The following is an 18,502-nucleotide window of genomic DNA, read 5'->3' as shown; positions in this document are numbered from 1 at the left end:
GCCAGAGCCATGCTGGCTGAGATCGGTCAGGGCGAGACTGCACTGCCACCCCGCCACTAATGTTGTGAACAGATTCCTCTTTGTTTCCCCTCCACGGATATAAACACAGAGACAGGTTACCGTTGCTTCTTCCTTCACTTCAACAGCCCCCCCACCCCCCCACCCACCCACCCCTCCCAGGTATGGTAGGGCTGGGAGCTGGGAGCTGGGAGCTGGGAGCTGGGAGCTGGGACCAGGTATGGGGTAGGGCTGGGAGCTGGGAGCTGGGAGCTGGGACCAGGTATGGGGTAGGGCTGGGAGCTGGGAGCTGGGACCAGGTATGGTAGGGCTGGGAGCTGGGACCAGGTATGGTAGGGCTGGGAGCTGGAGCTGGGAGCTGGGACCAGGTATGGGGTAGGGCTGGGAGCTGGGACCAGGTATGGTAGGGCTGGGAGCTGGGACCAGGTATGGTAGGGCATGGAGCTGGGAGCTGGGAGCTGGGAGCTGGGAGCTGGGAGCTGGGACCAGGTATGGGGTAGGGCTGGGTTTAATATTTTCCTTCTCCCCATCCAATTTGTTTACCCACTGCTATTCATTTCCTGCTTTTGAGGCACATGTTCGGAGGTTCGGAGCACATTTCTCTGCAGGGGCATTGAGGAATGAGTTTCAGGTGGGGAACAGTATGTACAGTATGCCTGCTGGAACTGAAACCACGCTGTGCCGACTAAAGCAACGTGTGTTTGCTTTTGCGAAAGGAGATGATTGTGCATTCCAACCATCTCCAAGACTATGATCTATTATGACATCCTGACCCAACTTCAGGCCCGCTGCACCCAGCGTTCTTACTTCTTCAGTTGCCTACGACAGCACCTTCTCCCAGATGAACACCCCTGTCCAAATCGTCTTCAACTTTATAGGCTAATTGATATGACCCTAACCCCATCATCATCTTCTGTCACAGTCAGAGACAGTGCATCTAAAACACTAACATCTAACTCACAAACACATCGCTCTAACCAGGAAAACGGATGAGAGTGAGCCTACAGTAGTCATTGATATGAGGCAGTAGGCCTATTAGCCAAGATAACAGCTTCAGGCCTCAGGTCTCCTCCCTTGGGGATGAAAACCATGGCCACGGTATCTCTTGGATCCCCCACCACAGAGACTGATAATAGCGTCATTCAAGAAGGAAGCAACCGTTGGAGAACGACCTTTACAACCCAAAGCAAACCTTCACCACCACCAGCAGCGGTACAATTGTCATGTTCACTTGCATCACTGGGCAACGAAGAGGCAACGAACCCTACCTCGAGATAAGCGTGCACAACTTGGATTTTCACACTTACGTCATCGACTGCACTAACAAAAAATCTACTTATGTGCAAGTAAGGGGCCAGCCGAGAGGGAGGGGCCAGCCGAGAGGGAGGGGCCAGCAGAGAGGGAGGGGCCAGCCGAGAGGGAGGGGCCAGCCGAGAGGGAGGGGCCAGCCGAGAGGGAGGGGCCAGCCCAGAGGGAGGGGCCAGCAGAGAGTGAGGGGCCAGCAGAGAGTGAGGGGCCAGCCGAGAGGGAGGGGCCAGCCGAGAGGGAGGGGCCAGCAGAGAGTGAGGGGCCAGCCGAGAGGGAGGGGCCAGCCGAGAGTGAGGGGCCAGCAGAGAGGGAGGGGCCAGCCCAGAGGGAGGGGCCAGCCGAGAGGGAGGGGCCAGCCGAGAGGGAGCCCAGAGTGAAATGAGTGAATACAAACAGCTTTTCACAGCGGGTTGTACAAGTACCTGGGCTGTTCGCCACGGTGTCAAAGTGGCAGTTGGCCAGCATGAAGTGCTGGGCTCCGTTCTTGGGCTCCAGCTTGACAGCGATGTTGCTGACCCTGTCATAGTAGCTGGTGAAGCCCCCCAGGAAGTCAATGCTGAAGGATCCCGTGGGCCGCTGGACGTCCACAGTAATGGAGTGGTGTCCCAAGGCGCTCTCCTTCTGGACGTGCTCGATCTGCTCCAGCAGGTAGCCCACCGTCAGCACCTCGTTCTCCCTGCTGCCTACGGGCCGGGGACCCACGCTGGTGATGTGCTCCAGGTGCTTCCTGCCTCAGACGTGGGAAGTGGGTTATTGGGGTCCTGCTTACATCAACAGTAGTCACTGCACACACCATTTCTGATTTTGTTTCTTTATTACAGTTTCCAAAGTCAGGTTTCATTTAAATAAATAGGCCTATTCATGATGATTTCATTTAAATAAATAGGCCTATTCATGATGATTTTAAGCACCAACATAGTTTATGATTTTATATATATATATATATAAAATCATAAACTATGTTGGTGCTTAAAATCATCATGTTTATCATTGTATAGGCTAGGCCTACTGAGAGACGTGCCAAATGTTTTGATTCATTTCATCCTGTGGACAGTGTAGTAGGCTAACGTGGTCATATCAGAACTGTTTAGGAAAAGCCTTTCCTGTTTCCTTTCCACTTTTTCCGTTTTAGAAAACTACAGCTACAATAAGACCCAGGCCTATCCCAACAAATGCAGAAGTCATTTGACACCAAAGTGGGAAGTAGACCCTCCAGATTACCTCTGTGGCTTATTGAGGAACATACCACCCCTTATCTGAGTAGGAAGTCCCAATGGACTGTATGGGTGTGGCTACCGTACTAGGTACTACCCTATGCTACTCCATATTCCTGTGCAGTTATACATAGTTATCATTGGTACTTTACTTGGACCGAATTGACTCAAAACTTTTGTCTCTAATTGCGTTTATGAAGCATAATTTGCGCCCTCCCCCAAAAAAGGCACTCTGATCAAATAAAATAGTGGCTTATAGAAATTGTGAAATTAGTGGTGAACATTTATATAAAGTTAGGAAATGCCCTGCTAGTACTCATGTGGCAACCGACACGTCATGAACATGAATCTAGGTGGCTGATCACTTTCACTGTTGACAGTGACAACAACAACAACAACAACAACAACAACAACAATAACAGACAGACAGTTTAGAAGCTCCCCCCCCCCCCCCCCCTCCCCCTCTCCCCCCTCGTATCAACCGTTACACCTCGGTGACACCTGAACTGGGTTACCTTGGCCGGGGAGCTAACTACCGGGTACAGGCACGCTACCGTTTCTAGGTGGGTCTGGGATCAACAACTAGAGGAAAGGTTAGCTCGCAGGTTCGTGAACTGTATCAAAACCTGGAAGAAACATGTGCACTGACAGGCAAAACATCCTAATACGATTGTCAGCAGTGACACGACTTACCTTGCCCTGACTGCGTTAAACTCGCCAGTGGATCTCCCAATGACCAGCTGCTGTAGGGAGAAATGAACGAGTCCCCACAGCATCAAAATAAATACAACAACCAGCGAAACTGCGACTCCCTCGCGTAGCAGGTACAAGTTCACGTCGGGTTTCTTTTTTGTGTCACTGCAGCCGTTAGTTCCACATTGATCCTGAGAGTCATTGTTCCCTTGCGATATATTATTTTGCGTCCCGTAGGCTTTTATTCTTCTAATAGTGGTGTCACTCTCCATCTTTGCCACTGGCACACCAGTAAGCGTCGCTTCGGCGAACACCCGACGGATCACGAAGAGGGACAAACTTCTGTCTCACTGAGGAAGTGGACGGCGGTGAAAGAAAAACAACCTCCGAGGAGGAGTTGCCAGGTCTTATCTGACCGGACGGTTATCCAGATGGTGAGAACATGAAACACTGAGGCAGGAGCGGTTCACCAAATGATACCGGGCCGCGGTCTTTAATTATCAATGGTCTATGCATAAGCAATTAATCTAAAAAGAACAGTCAGACTTTGTATTCTCTTGTTTTTAAAAGCTTGACAACTGTCCAAATTGTAGAGCTCGTTGTGAATTAGGCTGCTATAGCAGAAAGACAGTAGTTGTCTGATAGCTCCTCTTTTTCAAAACATTCCAACAAAGCGACAAAACCAGAGTTCCGAGGCCAAGGTACGAGGCGTGTGTGTCTTAGGTGGCGGTTTGGTTAACTTGGTTCTGTCGGTTCACGTCAAAGCTTCAGGTCCGCGTCTTCCTGCGGTGGAACGAAGGCTGTGATATTGTGCTCCCTACAGACCATTTATTGATACTGCAAAATACGCAAAATATTAAAAGGTGCATCACATTATATCACATTGTCACTCTACCTTAATCTATTATTTATTTTTTTGTTACAGTTTAATTCACAATAAACGATTAACTAAGAGGCTCAGAACGATTATAGTAACAGGCTCAGCATTGAATGTGAATGTTAATTTGCAATATTTTGGTAATGAAGATTTGGTATTACCATTAATCTATAAATAATAGCCTACATGCGTGCATGTCCTTAGAAGTAAATGTGGCAGATATTTTTAAGTCAATACACTTAAAGTTATGATTGGCTAATGAAATTTAGAAGTAGATTATTATGCATAAACTTACACTCAATTAGTATCTACAATTATTTTTGTATTCATTTTTATCTAGTTTTCTATTTCTTTATTAATCTATATGGTTGTTTTGAGACATTCTGGCAAATGAACCCTGTGTCAGACAGAAAGAGTCAGCAGATAAGTTTCAAGAGTGTACAAGAGGTAGAGTTGTGTTCTGGACTGCAGGGTTTTCACGCTAATTAGTCCAGTTGAATGGCTTTAAGTATGAGCGTAGAACCCGTGACGATCATGAGAATTCCCCCCCTTCTCTTGGGGAGAGATTTGAGCAAAGAAAAGTGAGGACGTTGAGTACTGCGCTTACAAGCCATTCAGAAGGACTGCTCTTCACAATCTAATTATCCAATTTAGGTAAGATTATAGTCTTTTTTTCTATATATACAAACACAGACTAAACACTGTCTACATAATAGTTGTAAATTGATGGACAGTTAGGCTATTTGTTTCAACTTTTAGCTTTGATTATAGATAATGTCATTTATAAACTGATTTGCAGATATTTTTCATGTATCAATAGCCTTTGTGTTTCAAATTAGTTAGTTATGTGAATTTGTATTCACATAACTTCATTAGACATTACTTCGTTAGATAATATTTATTAAGTAATCTAACATAATAGGCCAAATGTTATGCAAATATCATCTGAATTTGCTCTGAAATTGAGTTTGAATACCATTTGCATTATGTTTAAATTAACTACGAGAGAATAGTATATTAAATTGAATTTTGCAATAAATGTTTTATAATAACACACCACGCTGTAGTTTAAATGTAATATCTGGGCGCTTAGTGGCGTAGCACACTAATGCGCATACCACATAATTGCAAGGTTCCTGGTTCGATTCCGATGACATTGCATGTCATCCCTCCTCTCTCTCTCCCATCCTTCGTGTCAATCTCTACTGTCTCTATCCCAATAAAGCAGAAATGCCCTAAAAACATATTTAAAAAAATATATATTTCTGTTTCATGTTTCTCAGGTGTACAAGTTTGTAGATACTTCAAAGGGATGCCTCGCGGTGACTTCAACGTACATTTTGCGAGCAGAGGCGGTGGATTCGCTGTCAGAGCTGAAGAGTAACTATACAACAGAAATAAAACACGTTTACTGGAATTTCTGTTTTCTTTGTATAACTAAATTATTATTGATTATGATAATGCTAATGTTGGATTGAATTTGTTGATTGCAAGGACATTGGTTTGATGTTTGGCCTTTCTTAAAATGAAGATTAGAAAACCAAAAGGTTTTGTTTTGTGTCAAACAACAATGGGTTGAAACAAAATAAAGGTGTTTGTTTTTTTGTTAATGTTTCTGTGTAATAGGGCGGCGGGCATTGCTCTGTTGGTTGTCATTCTTGCAGCCCTTCTCATCCTCGGATGCTGGTATTATCGGAGGAGGAGTGGGTACAAAATTATTCGGGTAAGAATTGTCATGGATTGCATCTCAACAGTCTAAAGTGACTAAGTCTCAATTCCTTTGCCTATATCATGATCTGAAAATGCTGAAAAGACACAATTGGCGAAAACAATATAGCTACTGGAGGCCTCCTGGGATATCGTTGTTTACCTATCATAATTCTTTCACTTCAGAGCAGTGTAATGAAAGGAAGCAATAGAAAAAGCCACCCCAGAGACCATTGAAATTCAAACCAGCTTTGTGCATCTGGTTTGGTGGTCTCTGCCTCACATTAATCTTGTGCTCCTCTCCTTTGATTGTTTGTAGATCTGAAGGAATTGAATAGATTCGTATCTACGGTTCTACGCAGCCCTCCAGTGTGCTTAGTAGAGTTGTTGCCTCACCTAGCCAGTTCCTTCTGCTCTGGAAACACTGGGCTAGGGGTTGTTTTCTGACCCTGTCTCGTGTTCTGCCCCCCCCCCCCCCCCTCTCTCTCTCTCTCTCTCTCTCTCTCTCTCTCTCTCTCTCTCTCTCTCTCTCTCTCTCTCTCTCTCTCTCTCTCTCTCTCTCTCTCTCTCTCTCTCTCTCTCTCTCTCTCTCTCTCTCTCTCTCTCTCTCTCTCTCTCTCTCTCTCTCTCTCTCTCTCTCTCTCTCTCTCTCTCTCTCTCTCTCTCTCTCTCTCTAGAACCCAAGAGTTGGGCCCCAGCAATGGAGCGCAGGACAGTACACTGAGGGAGGACCAGCAGCAGAAAACAAGATGGCCCTCAGTCAGTTGGGCAACCATCCTGTGGTGAGATGCCTGGGGCAGTGGGGGGGAGAGGGGGGGGGCAACATTCCCCTTTCTTGTGACCATACACAAAAACATCATATGGACCCTCGTGCAGCTCTCTATTGCCCTCCGTGGTGTTTAAGGGTGCCTGGAGGGTTATGGCATGTGAGTGGGGGCTGTAGCTGGTGCGGAGATTATGTCACCAGGCGAGAGGAGAGGATTACGTGCGGGAATTCCAAAGGGTGCGGGGTTGAGACCTCTCTTATGAGAAGAAAACTACGACCATGTTGTACTGACAAATGCCTCTGTGTTTCAGGTTCCAAATGCCCCCCCTGCCTATGAGAAGATTTCATCGGGACCGTTACCCCCTCCCTACAGGCCCTAGGGGACGGTGGTCCTCTGTGGAAAAAACAAAAAGATGAAACGCAAAACTTCATGTGTTGTGTCCTAAATTATGTCATTTCATTAAACAGTTTCTGAAAAGAAAACTGCATGAAAGAATTAACGTGCAGCGGTTAATTAGATGCCTTCTTCATCAATAACCATGAAGAACAACATGTGGTCTCTCTTCATGCCAGTAGGTTAGAGGTCAACGCTCATACTCTTTTTATGATTATTATCTGTTATTTTTCATGTGTTTTCTCATGACGAACATGCAAGGTTAGTCATTCATTTTGAGAGGTTTGCTTGAAGCCTTAAAGCCGTTAGTAAAAGCAATTCAAGACCAGGAGGACTTGTGAAGACTTGAGTGCCTAAGATCAGCCATGAGCTGCTGATACCTGAACAGTATCTTGTTTATTTACAGAATGTACAGTTACTTTCCTCAGACTTAAAAATATTGTATTCATTATATGTTAATTTCTGTTACATCCACAGAGTTGAAATGTGTTGTGATAGAATATTTAATCTACTTTATTAAAAAGGTTGATTGCACTGTCAGCTTATTTCAGTTAGATTTGAAACGATTGAATGGTTATTCCTCTATACAATTCAGCAGATTTATTTCAATAAAAAACATTTGATTTTTTTTTTTAATCAAAGGCCTAATAAAATGAACACCACAAAACGTTTATGAAGGACTGTCGCATAATTTATTTCCATGCAGAAATGTCCACAATTATCCCATGAAAATGTATCCACTAAATATTTTTGAAAAATCTATATGGTAGGAAAAATAAATACAATCTAACTTCAAAACATTTTACTTTCATTTTTTTTATGCACTTCAACCGTGTAAAATGCCAGTTTGGTTCTCCGCTAATTGTTTAGAGAATAATGTAATAACATTTGGACACTGACACCCCCCCATTTTTGTAGGCAACACATCAGAAAAAACATACTACAACAGGTCAGAGAGAAGGTTCTAAGAGTTTGGTTGATGGAAGAAAACAATTGTAGTACCAATCTAAGGAATTCAATGGATATCATTTAAGAATTATTTATTGTCAATGAAAAGTATTACAAACGCATTCAAATCCTTTTTGTCTACCCTGCCAACCTGGCAACTTACAACATCTTTTATACTGGCCATAAAATGTTTCAAAAATCTACGAGACCGATATTTTAAACTCGTCAGAAGGCAACCCAACAGCTTTTCGCTTCAAGAAATAGAAAACCATCACAAGTAAACATCCACCCTCTGCTTAGCACTTTTCAGATATGCAGTAATAATACAAAAATCAACCAGCAGTTTGTCAACTACACCACCCCCCAACCAAACAATGTTTTATTAGCTGTCCAGATTGAACAACACAAGCTGGAATATTTGTCGGAGTCATCACAGACATATGGTACTACTGGCTTTCCATCTCAGTTCACAGGTCCACTTCTGTCAGCCTGGGTAGGCAGCGAGGAATTGTCTGTCGTTAGGGTAGGCAGCACTCTCCCAGTCGAGCTAGGAGTGACAATCAATGTAGCCAAAGGCTTAGCCATCGGTGGCAGGCCTGGGTTGGCGGGACCTCGAACTGTGTTTAAAACAGCACCATCGGGACTCACCAGCAGCTTGGTGGTTGGGCTCGTCTGCCCTACCTGGGCAGGCAGCTGCAGAAGGGACTTGCCCAGGATCTGCGGAGGATTGGATAAAACAACGGGCATGCGGATAGTCTCTGACGATATCACCGTCCTGATGGGCTGCGGTTGTGTCATCATTACTGTACTGTTGGATGGAGAGACAGTTACTACTGGACAAGCCTGTTTGACAGTGAGGGCACTCCCGATTGGTGGAACCGTAGCAACAGGCAAGGACTGCATCCTGGAGACAGTACTTCCTATTGGTGGGACAGCCACTGTCGACAGCACCTGCGTCCGTGTGGCAACTGCTCCGATTGGTTGCACAACCGACGTCAGCTGTGGTTTGAGTAACGCGTTCACAAGTCCTGTATGCAAAGGAGCCTGCTGCATGGCGTTCTGTGCATTTCCTGCCACTTGGGTGGTGCTGTGGCCGCCTGGCAAATAGGAGAGCGAGGTGCCCATCACTCCACCTGTTGATAAAGGAGCTGTCACCATCTTAGCCATGGCAGCATTCACGGGGGCAGGAGCAGTGAGATGGTGTGAGGCTTGTGGAGAAAAGTTGCGGCTGACTGACAGTGGAGCTCTGCCAGCAGTCATTTGGCCAGGGACAGCGAAAGGGAGGGAGGGTACAACATTTGCAATGGATAGTGCTGAAGATTTAAGTGCTGCTTGTTGAGGCTGTATGCCTGGTGTGGCCATTCTTGGGACTTGTGCAGGTAGAGCTGGTGTAGCAGGTACAACAGGCCCTCTTGGGACACCCGTTGTTGGGCTGGCTCCCTGTGGAGCTGCCATAGGCACAGCCGGGCTGGAGATGATGAGAACGTGACTGCCAGGCCCGAGGCCCTGAGGAGGGACCACAAAGCGGGTGTTGTTGAGCAGAATCTGCGTGCCGGCTGCCAGCGGAGCAGTGGTGTTGATCACAATCTTCTGCTGCACAGTGGTGGTGGCGGGGGTGACGGGACCGGTGTTAGCAGCAAGACGTACCGGGGAAGACTGTGTGGCCCTGGGGGCAGACAGTGGAGTGTTTATCGCCTGTGCATATGTAGTACTGCTGACCCTGTGGGAGTTCTGAGGCTGAGGAAGATGGGCTACCGATGTGAGGGATGTTGTTGTTTTGACGGGGCTTAGTGGTGTGGGGACTGGAACAGGCGATTGTGGGTTGCTGGGAATTGATCCTCTTGTCATAGAAGGGTCGTTCCGTACGACGCTACCAACAGGACGGGGCACAACAGCCTGTGTGGAGCATGCCCCCCTTGGCAGCCCGATCGTGTTGGGAACCACAGAGGACGAAGGAATGCCCCGGAGTTGAGACGTGGTCAGAAGTGAAGTGGAAGGCATATGTGCAGTGTGCAAAGAGGATAACGTGAGGGTTTTGCCATCTGTAGTCCCACTGGCCTTGACTGGGCCAACACTTTTCATAGAGGGGCTGGTGCTAGTGACAATATTGGCGCTTTTAACAAACACCAGCCCACTTGATGTGGTTGCTTGAGGGCCTGAGAGAGAAACAGATGTGCTTTTCAAAGCGGACTGCGCAGGAGCACAAACAGTCTTGCCGAGGTTTGAGGACTGCTGTGGCAGCCTCATCTGAGAGCCTGACGGTAGAGTGATGCTTTGGACCTTATTCAAAGCCCCAACGCTAGTACCGCCCAAGGCTTGGCCAAGGTTGAATCCCATCTTCATTGCTTCAGTAGGTATTGTCGTGGTCAGGGGTTGTGTAGAGGCACCAAACACTGACGTCTGGCTTGGAATGCTACCTGTGGAGGGGGCAGAAGCTGGTGCTTGGCTAATGAACATCAACCGTGACCCCGGAAGAGCAGAGGGGCATGTGGTGGAGGTGACTTTGGATGCAGATGTAATGTTTGAGGAGGGACTGACCAGGATAAACTTAGTAAACGGAGACCTCTCATCTGGACTGGCCCTTTTCAGAACAGGTTTGGTGATGCACTGCAACAGAGAAGCCTGGCTGACGCCCGCCCCGCTCATCACAGGGGTAGCAGACACAGCTAGAGTGCTTTTAGGACAAACGGGTAACTGCGAGTTAACAGTCATGGTTGATTGTGCAGTTGTGCTATGATCACTTTTAGCTGACGCAGCACCTATGGATGAAACATTGTGGCCCTGGTTTAAGGCATAGGCTACCGTGGTGCCCACCGTCTGGCCTGTGCCGATTGGAATGGTGGCAGTGATTGGAGGCTGGCGTACAGCGGTAAGTGACGAGGACCAGGGGGCAGGTTGTGACTGGGCTACGGTTGAGCTCATGGCCGCCGGGACTGTGGAGGCAGCGGGAGGGGAGGTCTTGGACACCAGGAAAGCTTTGAACTGTGGGGAGATGGTGATGACCGGGCTGGCCGGTAACAACCCAGTCCCACTCTGGTCAGAAGTCTGGACCTTGACGACACCAGTGTTGCCCCCTCTAGTAGTGACCAGAATAGACTGCGAGTCCCTGATGCATATGGTCTTCAGCTCTTGTTTGGAGTCAGGAGGTTTACTGGGATCAGTAGAGACTGCACTTGAGATGAGTGACCTATTTGGTATGACATTTTGAGTAGCACTCGCTTTGGGCCAAGGGGCTTGGACAACATTGAAGTTTGGCGTCAATGATGTGTGTTGTCTAGGGGAGACAGTGGGAGAGGGCGTCCTGGCACCACGGGCATCCTTTAGAGGTGCCACTTGCTGGATGGGGATCCTGTTGTCAGGAATGGTGAATCCAGAGCTGGCCAGTGGAGTGAATGCTTTGGGGGCTGAAATTGGGACACCCTTAGGCTGCTGGGGCACCTTGTCCTCAGACTTTTGAATAAGCAAGTTGTTAGGCAAGATCACCACTTGTTGCATTATCCTTTCTCCAGTTTTCGGGTCCAGGATTGGTTGTACTGAAATCTTCACAGGGCTGCCATCTTTCCTGACTAGACTCATTCCCTCAGGAATCTTGTAGACCACCTGTGTGGGACTCTTTGGTGTGGGCGCGGTTGTTTGTGTTTGTTTAGGCGTGGCCGTTGGTTGTGGTAACTGTTGAGAGCTTTGTGTTGACGGTTTGGTTGCTTGAAGAGAGACACATGCCTTGCTTTGTGCCTGACCGACATGACTGATGACACACGCAGCAGGCCTATTCATTAAGGTCACTTTATTTCCGACACTTTTAGCTAGCAGGGATGGGATGGGATTGAAGCTCCTCGCCGTAGTAGGGGTCAGAATGACTGGGCTAGTTTCTCCGGTCCGTGTGGCTGGAGTCGATTCCCTGAATCTGCTCTTCATTTCCACCTCAGGAGAAGTTGTCATCTCTTCACAGCCGATCTTGCCTCTCTTGCCGAGGCTCGGGTCCTCATCCATGCCGCTCTGCAGACGCTTCAAGCCCCGTGTGGATGGTCTGTGCTCGTTTGAGATCAACATCTCCTGTCTGGTTACTAAGCTGCCTCCTACTGCTTCCATCCCCAGCTGATTTGAGTCCTCTGCAAAAACAAACAAACAACAAAATACAGAAAGTCACGCTGTATGTATCCGTTTTAATCAACAATGACAAAATAAATAACAGCATTGTATTCAGCAGTATCGATTGCATTCTGTTTACCTCCGGCCCAGAGGAGCCTATGAAATGTCTGGTCCTGATTGGCTGACGAGGACAATCTGGTCGTGTCAGAGAAGGAGTGGATTTCTTTCCCCGTACTTCTGTCCCCATCGTCTGCCACCCACTCCTCTCTGACAAAGTTATCATACTCAGGATGCTTTTTGAAGTCGTCATAATCCTTTTTCAAACGGAGCCTATGGGATTAGACGAGATGGAATTGAACCGACGAAATGCATTGACATTAAAAGTGGCGTGTTTTGCTAGACATGTCTGTAAAAAAAAAGAACACCTGTGACCAGACGCAGCTAATCTTGTCAATGCACCCTTCACAGAACGCATTAGCATGAAAGGCTTCTCGTCAGTGTTTACCTGTTCCTATGGAAGGCCTTGACAAGTTTGGGCTCCCATGGCGAGAGCTCGTTGAGCAGTCTTATGAGAGTGATGTGCAGATCTTTCACTGCCTCTTTCCTGAAGAGACACCTTCCCTGCAACCATAACACACAAGAGGCTGTCAAAACCTGTCAGGCAGATATATTAATATTCTCCCACTGATATAAAGGCCATACAAGGTTGATTGGTCATTTTGTCATCTTCTTTGGTCAAGATGAGAACTTTGTATCGGTACACAACAAGTAACACTGACACACAAAGGCATCGGTTTACATTATAATGAGCCCCATAAGCTTCAGTTGGCAATAGCACTTCACTACTTCAAGGAAGTCATTGCAACAGGTGCCTGGTTCCAAATGCTGCTTAGCTGTGCTTGTTTTAACTCACTAACTGCCAAAGAATTCCGGAACACTCACCACCTAGAGTTCCAAGTGTTTTATGTGGTGTTCACCTAGCAACAACACTTTGATTGGCTACAAAATGAAGCATCATTTCTGGTGAATAAAGGCAACCCACTCTTGAATGTTGACCAAACATAAATAAGTACACCTACTTCATAAGTTATTAATTATTATTACAGTATTATTACCATTTTACAATGTAGTTATTAAACCAAGCCATTTCTGCATTGTGAAATAACGTGCAACCCTGATGTTGTTGTCTTTCCCTTACTAACCGATCGCTTTTTGGTGCTCTCCAGCTCATCAAGCTCATCCTCAGTCTTGCTGATGAGTTCCCTCAGCTCCTCCAGACTGCTGCACACCAACTACACATGGAGGAGAGGCAGGGGGAGAGGGAGGGGGAGGAGAGGGAGGGGGAGAGGGGGGAGGAGAGGGAGGGGGAGAGGGCGGGGGGGGGAGGAGAGAGGGGGGGAGGGAGGGGGGAGAGGGGGTTGTAACAGGGTCAAGACGAGGTGGGCAAGTTCTCATGGATAAGCATCGCCTCTGAACAAATATTTCAAGAACAAGCCAGTAACCACAACATGCCTTTTCTCTCCAACTCAATAACGGCAAGCAATGATTCAACAGATGAAGCAACCTATAAAGATCCCATTCAACCAAACATGGCAACCAGATATGGCTTCGAGGACACGGTGTTCTGTTTGTATTCAACATAACTGAATTCATTCTGCATATCAATTCCTAACATGAGTGCACTGAAAACAAAATAGGAGGATTACCTTAAATGCAGGTTCAACTGGGAATTGTGGTTTATGTTTCTTTGAAGCCATTTTTTTGGACTCAATCTTTTTACCTAACAAAGAAGAAGATTATTTGACTGAGAAAAAAAATCAAGAATAAAGGTAGTTCATGAGACAGGTAAAGATAATCTCAAAAAAAGGAGATTAGCCTATTTTGCAAGTGGTGCTCAAATTGGAATGTTTGGTTATTGATAACCATCTGTTAGACCATAATCGAGTGTCATCACACAACCTTAAAGCCACAATCCATAATTTGTGAAGCCGAGTTTAATAGAATTTATAACCCAAAATATAGGCTACGGCTGTTTTACTCCAATGTTTACAAACAACAGAAATGTAAACAAATACACCACTTGATTCTTCAAGATATGTTTAAAACTCCCATGTAGATGTAATTATTTTATATTTTGTTTATATATTGTTGTTTTTTATGTCCCATGCACCAACCTCACCAAGTCTATTTCCTGTATGTGCAAATATACTTATACAAATAATATATAAAATATAAAATAATACTGATTCTGATACACTGTCAGTCCTTACATTCAGAGTGTTGTCTATGAATTTGAGTGTGATAACATTTCTCCAACCCCATCCCTCAGTAGCAGGTTCATGTTTTTGTTGTTTTCAAGTAACAGATTGTGGCTTTAAAAGCGTGGAGGCACAATGTGGGGGCTGGTATGGATGCCTTGTGCTCACCTTCACCCATCTTCCGTTTCTTCCTCTTGTCCTTCTTCTTCATGGTCGTAGCAGCTCTCTGGAGGGTGGTTTTGGCAGCCTTGGCCTGACAGAGGCGTGTCCTGTCTGGCCTCTGCTGCCGCCCACTTCTTGCACGTAGTTCCCTGACTTTCTTTTTCTTCCTTTTCTTTTTCTTGATCTGGATGCCGTCCATGTTGCCCTCGGTCAGGTCCACCTTGCGGGGGTGGCCGGGGGACAGCGGACTTCTAATGAGGGCCGCGGCGCAGTGACAGTGACGATGCTCCGACTTCATCCCCGCGTTGGTGGTACATTCCGGACAGGACCTTCGCCCCCCAGCGAGTGCCCCGGCCACCTTCACGTTGACATCTGTCTGTCTCATTGGTACAACTATACTGTCTGTGGTTCTAGGGCGTGCAGGTGACCTGCCTGTATAACTGTGTTCTCCCACGCTGAGACACGGCTCACACGACTCTGTCTTGACACACCCCGATGCGGACCCCTCTTCCTTCATCATTCGGGGTCTGTGTTCCACCTCTAACGGCTCTTCCTTCACACTCCCCCTGCTGGCAATGTCCTTGACGTGTGACAGAGGAGAGCTAATAAGTATTTTCTGGTTGGGCTCCTTAACGTCATCCATGTCGGACACAGAGTCCTCCTTCAGTCCCCATCTGTGAAATTGCATAATCCCACTGCCGCCGTTCTCCCCTTTAACCCCGTCGTGCTCCTCGGTTTCCACAGAAACAAGGTGATGCTCCTTCTGCTCGTCCGAGTCCTCCTCCATTTCGTCATGCTCCACCTTCCTCACCTTAATAACCGGCAAGGGAAACTCAGGGGGCAAACTGGGACCTTGGCAGTATATCCGCAGGTCTGCCCCGCAGAAGTGGGGGAAGTGGATGTATGCATTCTCTTTTCCATCGTATCCCAGGATGGACTCGCGGCACTCATGAATGGGCTGGCTCAGCACGGCGTCCTGCACCTCCTTCTGGGTGTCATACACATTGTCACACAAGGCCTTGAGTAGCCAAACACGCTGGTTGAAGGGCAACAAATGGAAAGGCGTCTCCTCCAGCGGGCTCACCTCCCCCATCGCCCGGAAAAACTGGTGAGAGAGGCCAAGCTGCTCGGCGCGCGCCCTCTGTTCTTCGGCCGCGCCCACGGTGCGATACCACCCCTGCACCCTCTGCCGGAGCTCTGACTCCCAGCGGCGGTAGGAGAGGGCCGGGCGGCGGTGCAAGGTGGCTCTCCTCAGGGGCTGGCACAGCAGTGAGCTCATGATCTTGGCAAGGAAGGTGTTACAGCGGGGCATCAGCAGGCAGCGCTCCAGCTCAAAGAAAACAATCTCCGGGAGGTTGAGCGCAGACTGGGCAAGGCAGAGGAAGTGACCAATGGCTGGCAGTTCCCACATTGTCTCCATGGGCCACTGGGCTGCCTGGGCCAGAAGACTGCGTTCCCACTCCTCCACCTCCTTGGCCGAGGTCTCCTCTGCCTCTTTCTTATCCAGCTCCCGCTGCCTGCAAACAACAGTGGAGGTTTAATGTTGTCACAACATGTTTAAATATGTCAGCAATAGAAGCCATGTGTTGGGAGTGTTTACATTTGTGTGTGTGTGTGTGTATATATATATATATATATATATATATATATATATATATATATGCACGCACGCGCACGCACACACACACACACACACACACACAAGCTAGATTTAGATGAGAAACATTTATCACAAGCATTTATGGTAGCTATGCTATAAATGCATAGTAAAATATGGATATAAACAAGTTAGGGACTAGAAAATGGTAACATCTGCCCTTAGCCTGAGGCACAGGGGTGCTTCAGCCCAAGCTTACCGCTTCTCCTCCTTGACTCTCTGCTGCTCCTCCAGCCTCAATGCCTGGACCATGATGGACTCATTTCCACCGACTGTTATTGCGGCCAGACTACGAGGAACAGACCTACGCCTCGTAGAGGTACCCAGGGTCCCTCTGTCATCCTCAGTCCCAAAGCGTCCCTTTGAAGTGACTGCAAGAGAAGTCTTCTCTCGTAGTGTCCTGATTAAGACAGCGGTTTCAGAGGAATCAAGCAATGAAGCAATTCAGAGGGTGCACAATCATACAAACAACAACAAATGCATCAAACAATAAAACACCAAAATGTTGCAAAGCCAGGCACTAGGCTACAACAGCGATTAAAATGCAGGGATTAATGAATCAATCAATTAAACGGAATGAGAATTAGGCATACCTTGACAACAATGTCAACTTCTGCTCAAGCATGACTTCCAGCTTCTGTGCCTGTTTAGAAATCCAGTGGTCGACACCGTGGTGCCTGTAGGAGTTCTCCAACATCAGCCTGAAGTCGGCCACAAACTCTGTGATTGTTTCATACTCCCGGCTGACAAACTTCTCCTCCATCCTTCTGAAACACATGGACCGCTTGACGTGACCCCTGTCCCTGTGCTCTTCAAGGCCAATGGGGTGCAAAAAAGGAGCCGTAATGCTTTTGTGCTTTTCCAAAAGAAAGCCATGAAATATCCGATAGGCTTGCTGTAACTCATAGCTCAGATCCTCTTCGTCGTTTACCGCGATACAGACCTCGGGCAACGACAGCTCGTTTGAGATCTCAGGTACTCCATCTCTTAGTGCAAGATCATTTGTGTTACAGTGGGACATTACATTCTCCAGGGAGGTTCCATTGCTCAGCCCTTCAGTCAGACGGTTGCATTCAGCGCTGTGCCATTTAGAATCTGATGACACCATCATATGGACATTCTGCTGGGATCCCGAGCCGGGTTCATTCATACAGCCTTGATTGTGGAGGAATAAGTGACCGCTGTCTTTTTTGTCTGGCGTATCCTGGTCCACGACGTTGTTGTGTGGCACCTTGGGTCGGTTACAAGTCTCAGTCTGAACTTTCATGTTGTAAGGCTGCAGACTGTGCAGACAGTGGGTTCTATGGGGGTTAATGCTTGACTAGCAAGCCGAGTGAGTAGCTTACTATTAGTGAGGCACTACAATAACAACATCAGCACACCCTGTTGATAGCGTGACCAAACTAGCTTGCGGTGTGTGGAACAGGAGCAGACCAGGGATAGCTGACTGTCCTTGTTTTGACCAGCACGTGAGACTGAGTTGAAATGACAACAGTGGGAGTTATGCAGCTAAGTAGCCAACTCCACCACTGACTCCAGAGCTAACCTATTAGCTATATTATATGGGTAGACATACTTAAACTAACGTTAATTATGTGGCTATATGCAGCTACCTAAGATGACAGTATTGCCCACACTGTTTACTAGCTATCGGACTGAAACAAATTAAGTGCATAAACTATGAAATCATTGGCTAATAATAGATTCTTGGACTATATATTAGCTAGCTAGCTAGTTGCCTTGCTAGCAAATGACACCCAATTCCATCTGGAAGAGAAACCAAAGTCTGGTTAGTTAGCTAGCTTCCAACTCAGACTTTGCTAGTTTAGGAAGTTTTCTAATGTGTAGTCGAATGTTAAGTTCAACGAGTGATTCACACGAAATCCCATACAAGGCCGTAGCTTCGTACGATCATACCTCTAAATCAGCGCTTTTCAGATCGCTTCCTTTCAGTCTCACGGACACAGCTGAGCTAGCTAGCAGCTAGCCTCTGAATGCAGCAGCAGCTGGTGCTATGGATGGCCACAGACTATCCGTAGAGCTCATTGTTTCCATTCTCGAGGCCTGCGTTACCTAGGTGGCAATATTCGCAGATTTGACATAGAATACAAACCGGTATTCAGGTTGACTTTATAGAAAAGTTGGGTAAATAATCTGTGCTATGATGACGAGCCCACGACACTAAAATATATCAGAGAGATCCATCTGGCTAACCGGCTAACCACCTAACTAGCTAGCTAGTGGTTAGCAACTTCACTCACATCTAAGTTGTTAACATTTCTACGAAGAAAGGCTAGCTGGTTAAAAAGTACACACATTAGCTCGTAAACTAGCGTCGGCAACTGGGCAGCCTGCATCAAGTTCTCCAACTAGTAAGTGAACGGACGAGCGAGTCTCCAGCAGAATGTTCC

General features: G+C 47.0%; 3 protein-coding genes across 3 annotated transcripts in view; 1 reads left to right on the top strand and 2 right to left on the bottom strand.

The window, feature by feature from the left end:
* Nucleotides 1–3,524, bottom strand: part of ermp1 (endoplasmic reticulum metallopeptidase 1) — a 19,257-nt gene extending 15,733 nt beyond the window's left edge. The window contains exons 1-2 of the mRNA XM_083669579.1: nt 3,234–3,524; nt 1,749–2,053 (exon numbers count right to left, since the gene is read on the bottom strand). Coding sequence (XP_083525705.1) covers nt 1,749–2,053; nt 3,234–3,505 — 577 coding nt within the window. The 5' untranslated portion in view covers nt 3,506–3,524. The remainder of the gene's footprint in view (nt 1–1,748; nt 2,054–3,233) is intronic.
* Nucleotides 3,525–4,551: 1,027 nt separating this feature from the next.
* On the top strand, nt 4,552–7,414 carry mlana (melan-A). Its single transcript, XM_083669940.1, has 5 exons — nt 4,552–4,764; nt 5,394–5,490; nt 5,737–5,833; nt 6,495–6,599; nt 6,895–7,414. Exons 2-5 carry the CDS (start codon nt 5,423–5,425, stop codon nt 6,961–6,963), a joined length of 339 nt encoding a protein of 112 aa, XP_083526066.1. The 5' UTR covers nt 4,552–4,764; nt 5,394–5,422; the 3' UTR covers nt 6,964–7,414.
* Nucleotides 7,415–7,562: 148 nt separating this feature from the next.
* brd10 (bromodomain containing 10) lies at nt 7,563–18,130 on the bottom strand. Its single transcript, XM_083669939.1, has 8 exons — nt 16,685–18,130; nt 16,291–16,491; nt 14,441–15,951; nt 13,721–13,794; nt 13,217–13,306; nt 12,520–12,635; nt 12,154–12,344; nt 7,563–12,034 (listed from the first exon to the last, which is right to left on the bottom strand). Exons 1-8 carry the CDS (start codon nt 17,356–17,358, stop codon nt 8,388–8,390), a joined length of 6,504 nt encoding a protein of 2,167 aa, XP_083526065.1. The 5' UTR covers nt 17,359–18,130; the 3' UTR covers nt 7,563–8,387.
* Between the last annotated feature and the right edge of the window lie 372 nt (nt 18,131–18,502).

The sequence above is a fragment of the Argentina silus genome, assembly GCF_951799395.1.
Source record: "Argentina silus genome assembly, chromosome: 5".
Taxonomy (NCBI): Eukaryota; Metazoa; Chordata; class Actinopteri; order Argentiniformes; family Argentinidae; genus Argentina; species Argentina silus.
Note: the sequence above shows the minus strand (reverse complement) of the source record. Positions and strands in the feature narration are given on the sequence as shown.

Coding starts and splice junctions, on each gene's coding strand:
- brd10 (XM_083669939.1), bottom strand. CDS start 17,358: ATGAAAGTTCAGACTGAGACTTGTAACCGACCCAAGGTGCCACACAAC. Junction 16,492..16,684: donor AAGTTGACATTGTTGTCAAG/GTATGCCTAATT, acceptor TGTCTTAATCAG/GACACTACGAGAGAAGACTT. Junction 13,307..13,720: donor CAGTTGAACCTGCATTTAAG/GTAATCCTCCTA, acceptor CTCCATGTGTAG/TTGGTGTGCAGCAGTCTGGA.
- mlana (XM_083669940.1), top strand. CDS start 5,423: ATGCCTCGCGGTGACTTCAACGTACATTTTGCGAGCAGAGGCGGTGGA. Junction 5,491..5,736: donor TTCGCTGTCAGAGCTGAAGA/GTAACTATACAA, acceptor TCTGTGTAATAG/GGCGGCGGGCATTGCTCTGT. Junction 5,834..6,494: donor GTGGGTACAAAATTATTCGG/GTAAGAATTGTC, acceptor CTCTCTCTCTAG/AACCCAAGAGTTGGGCCCCA.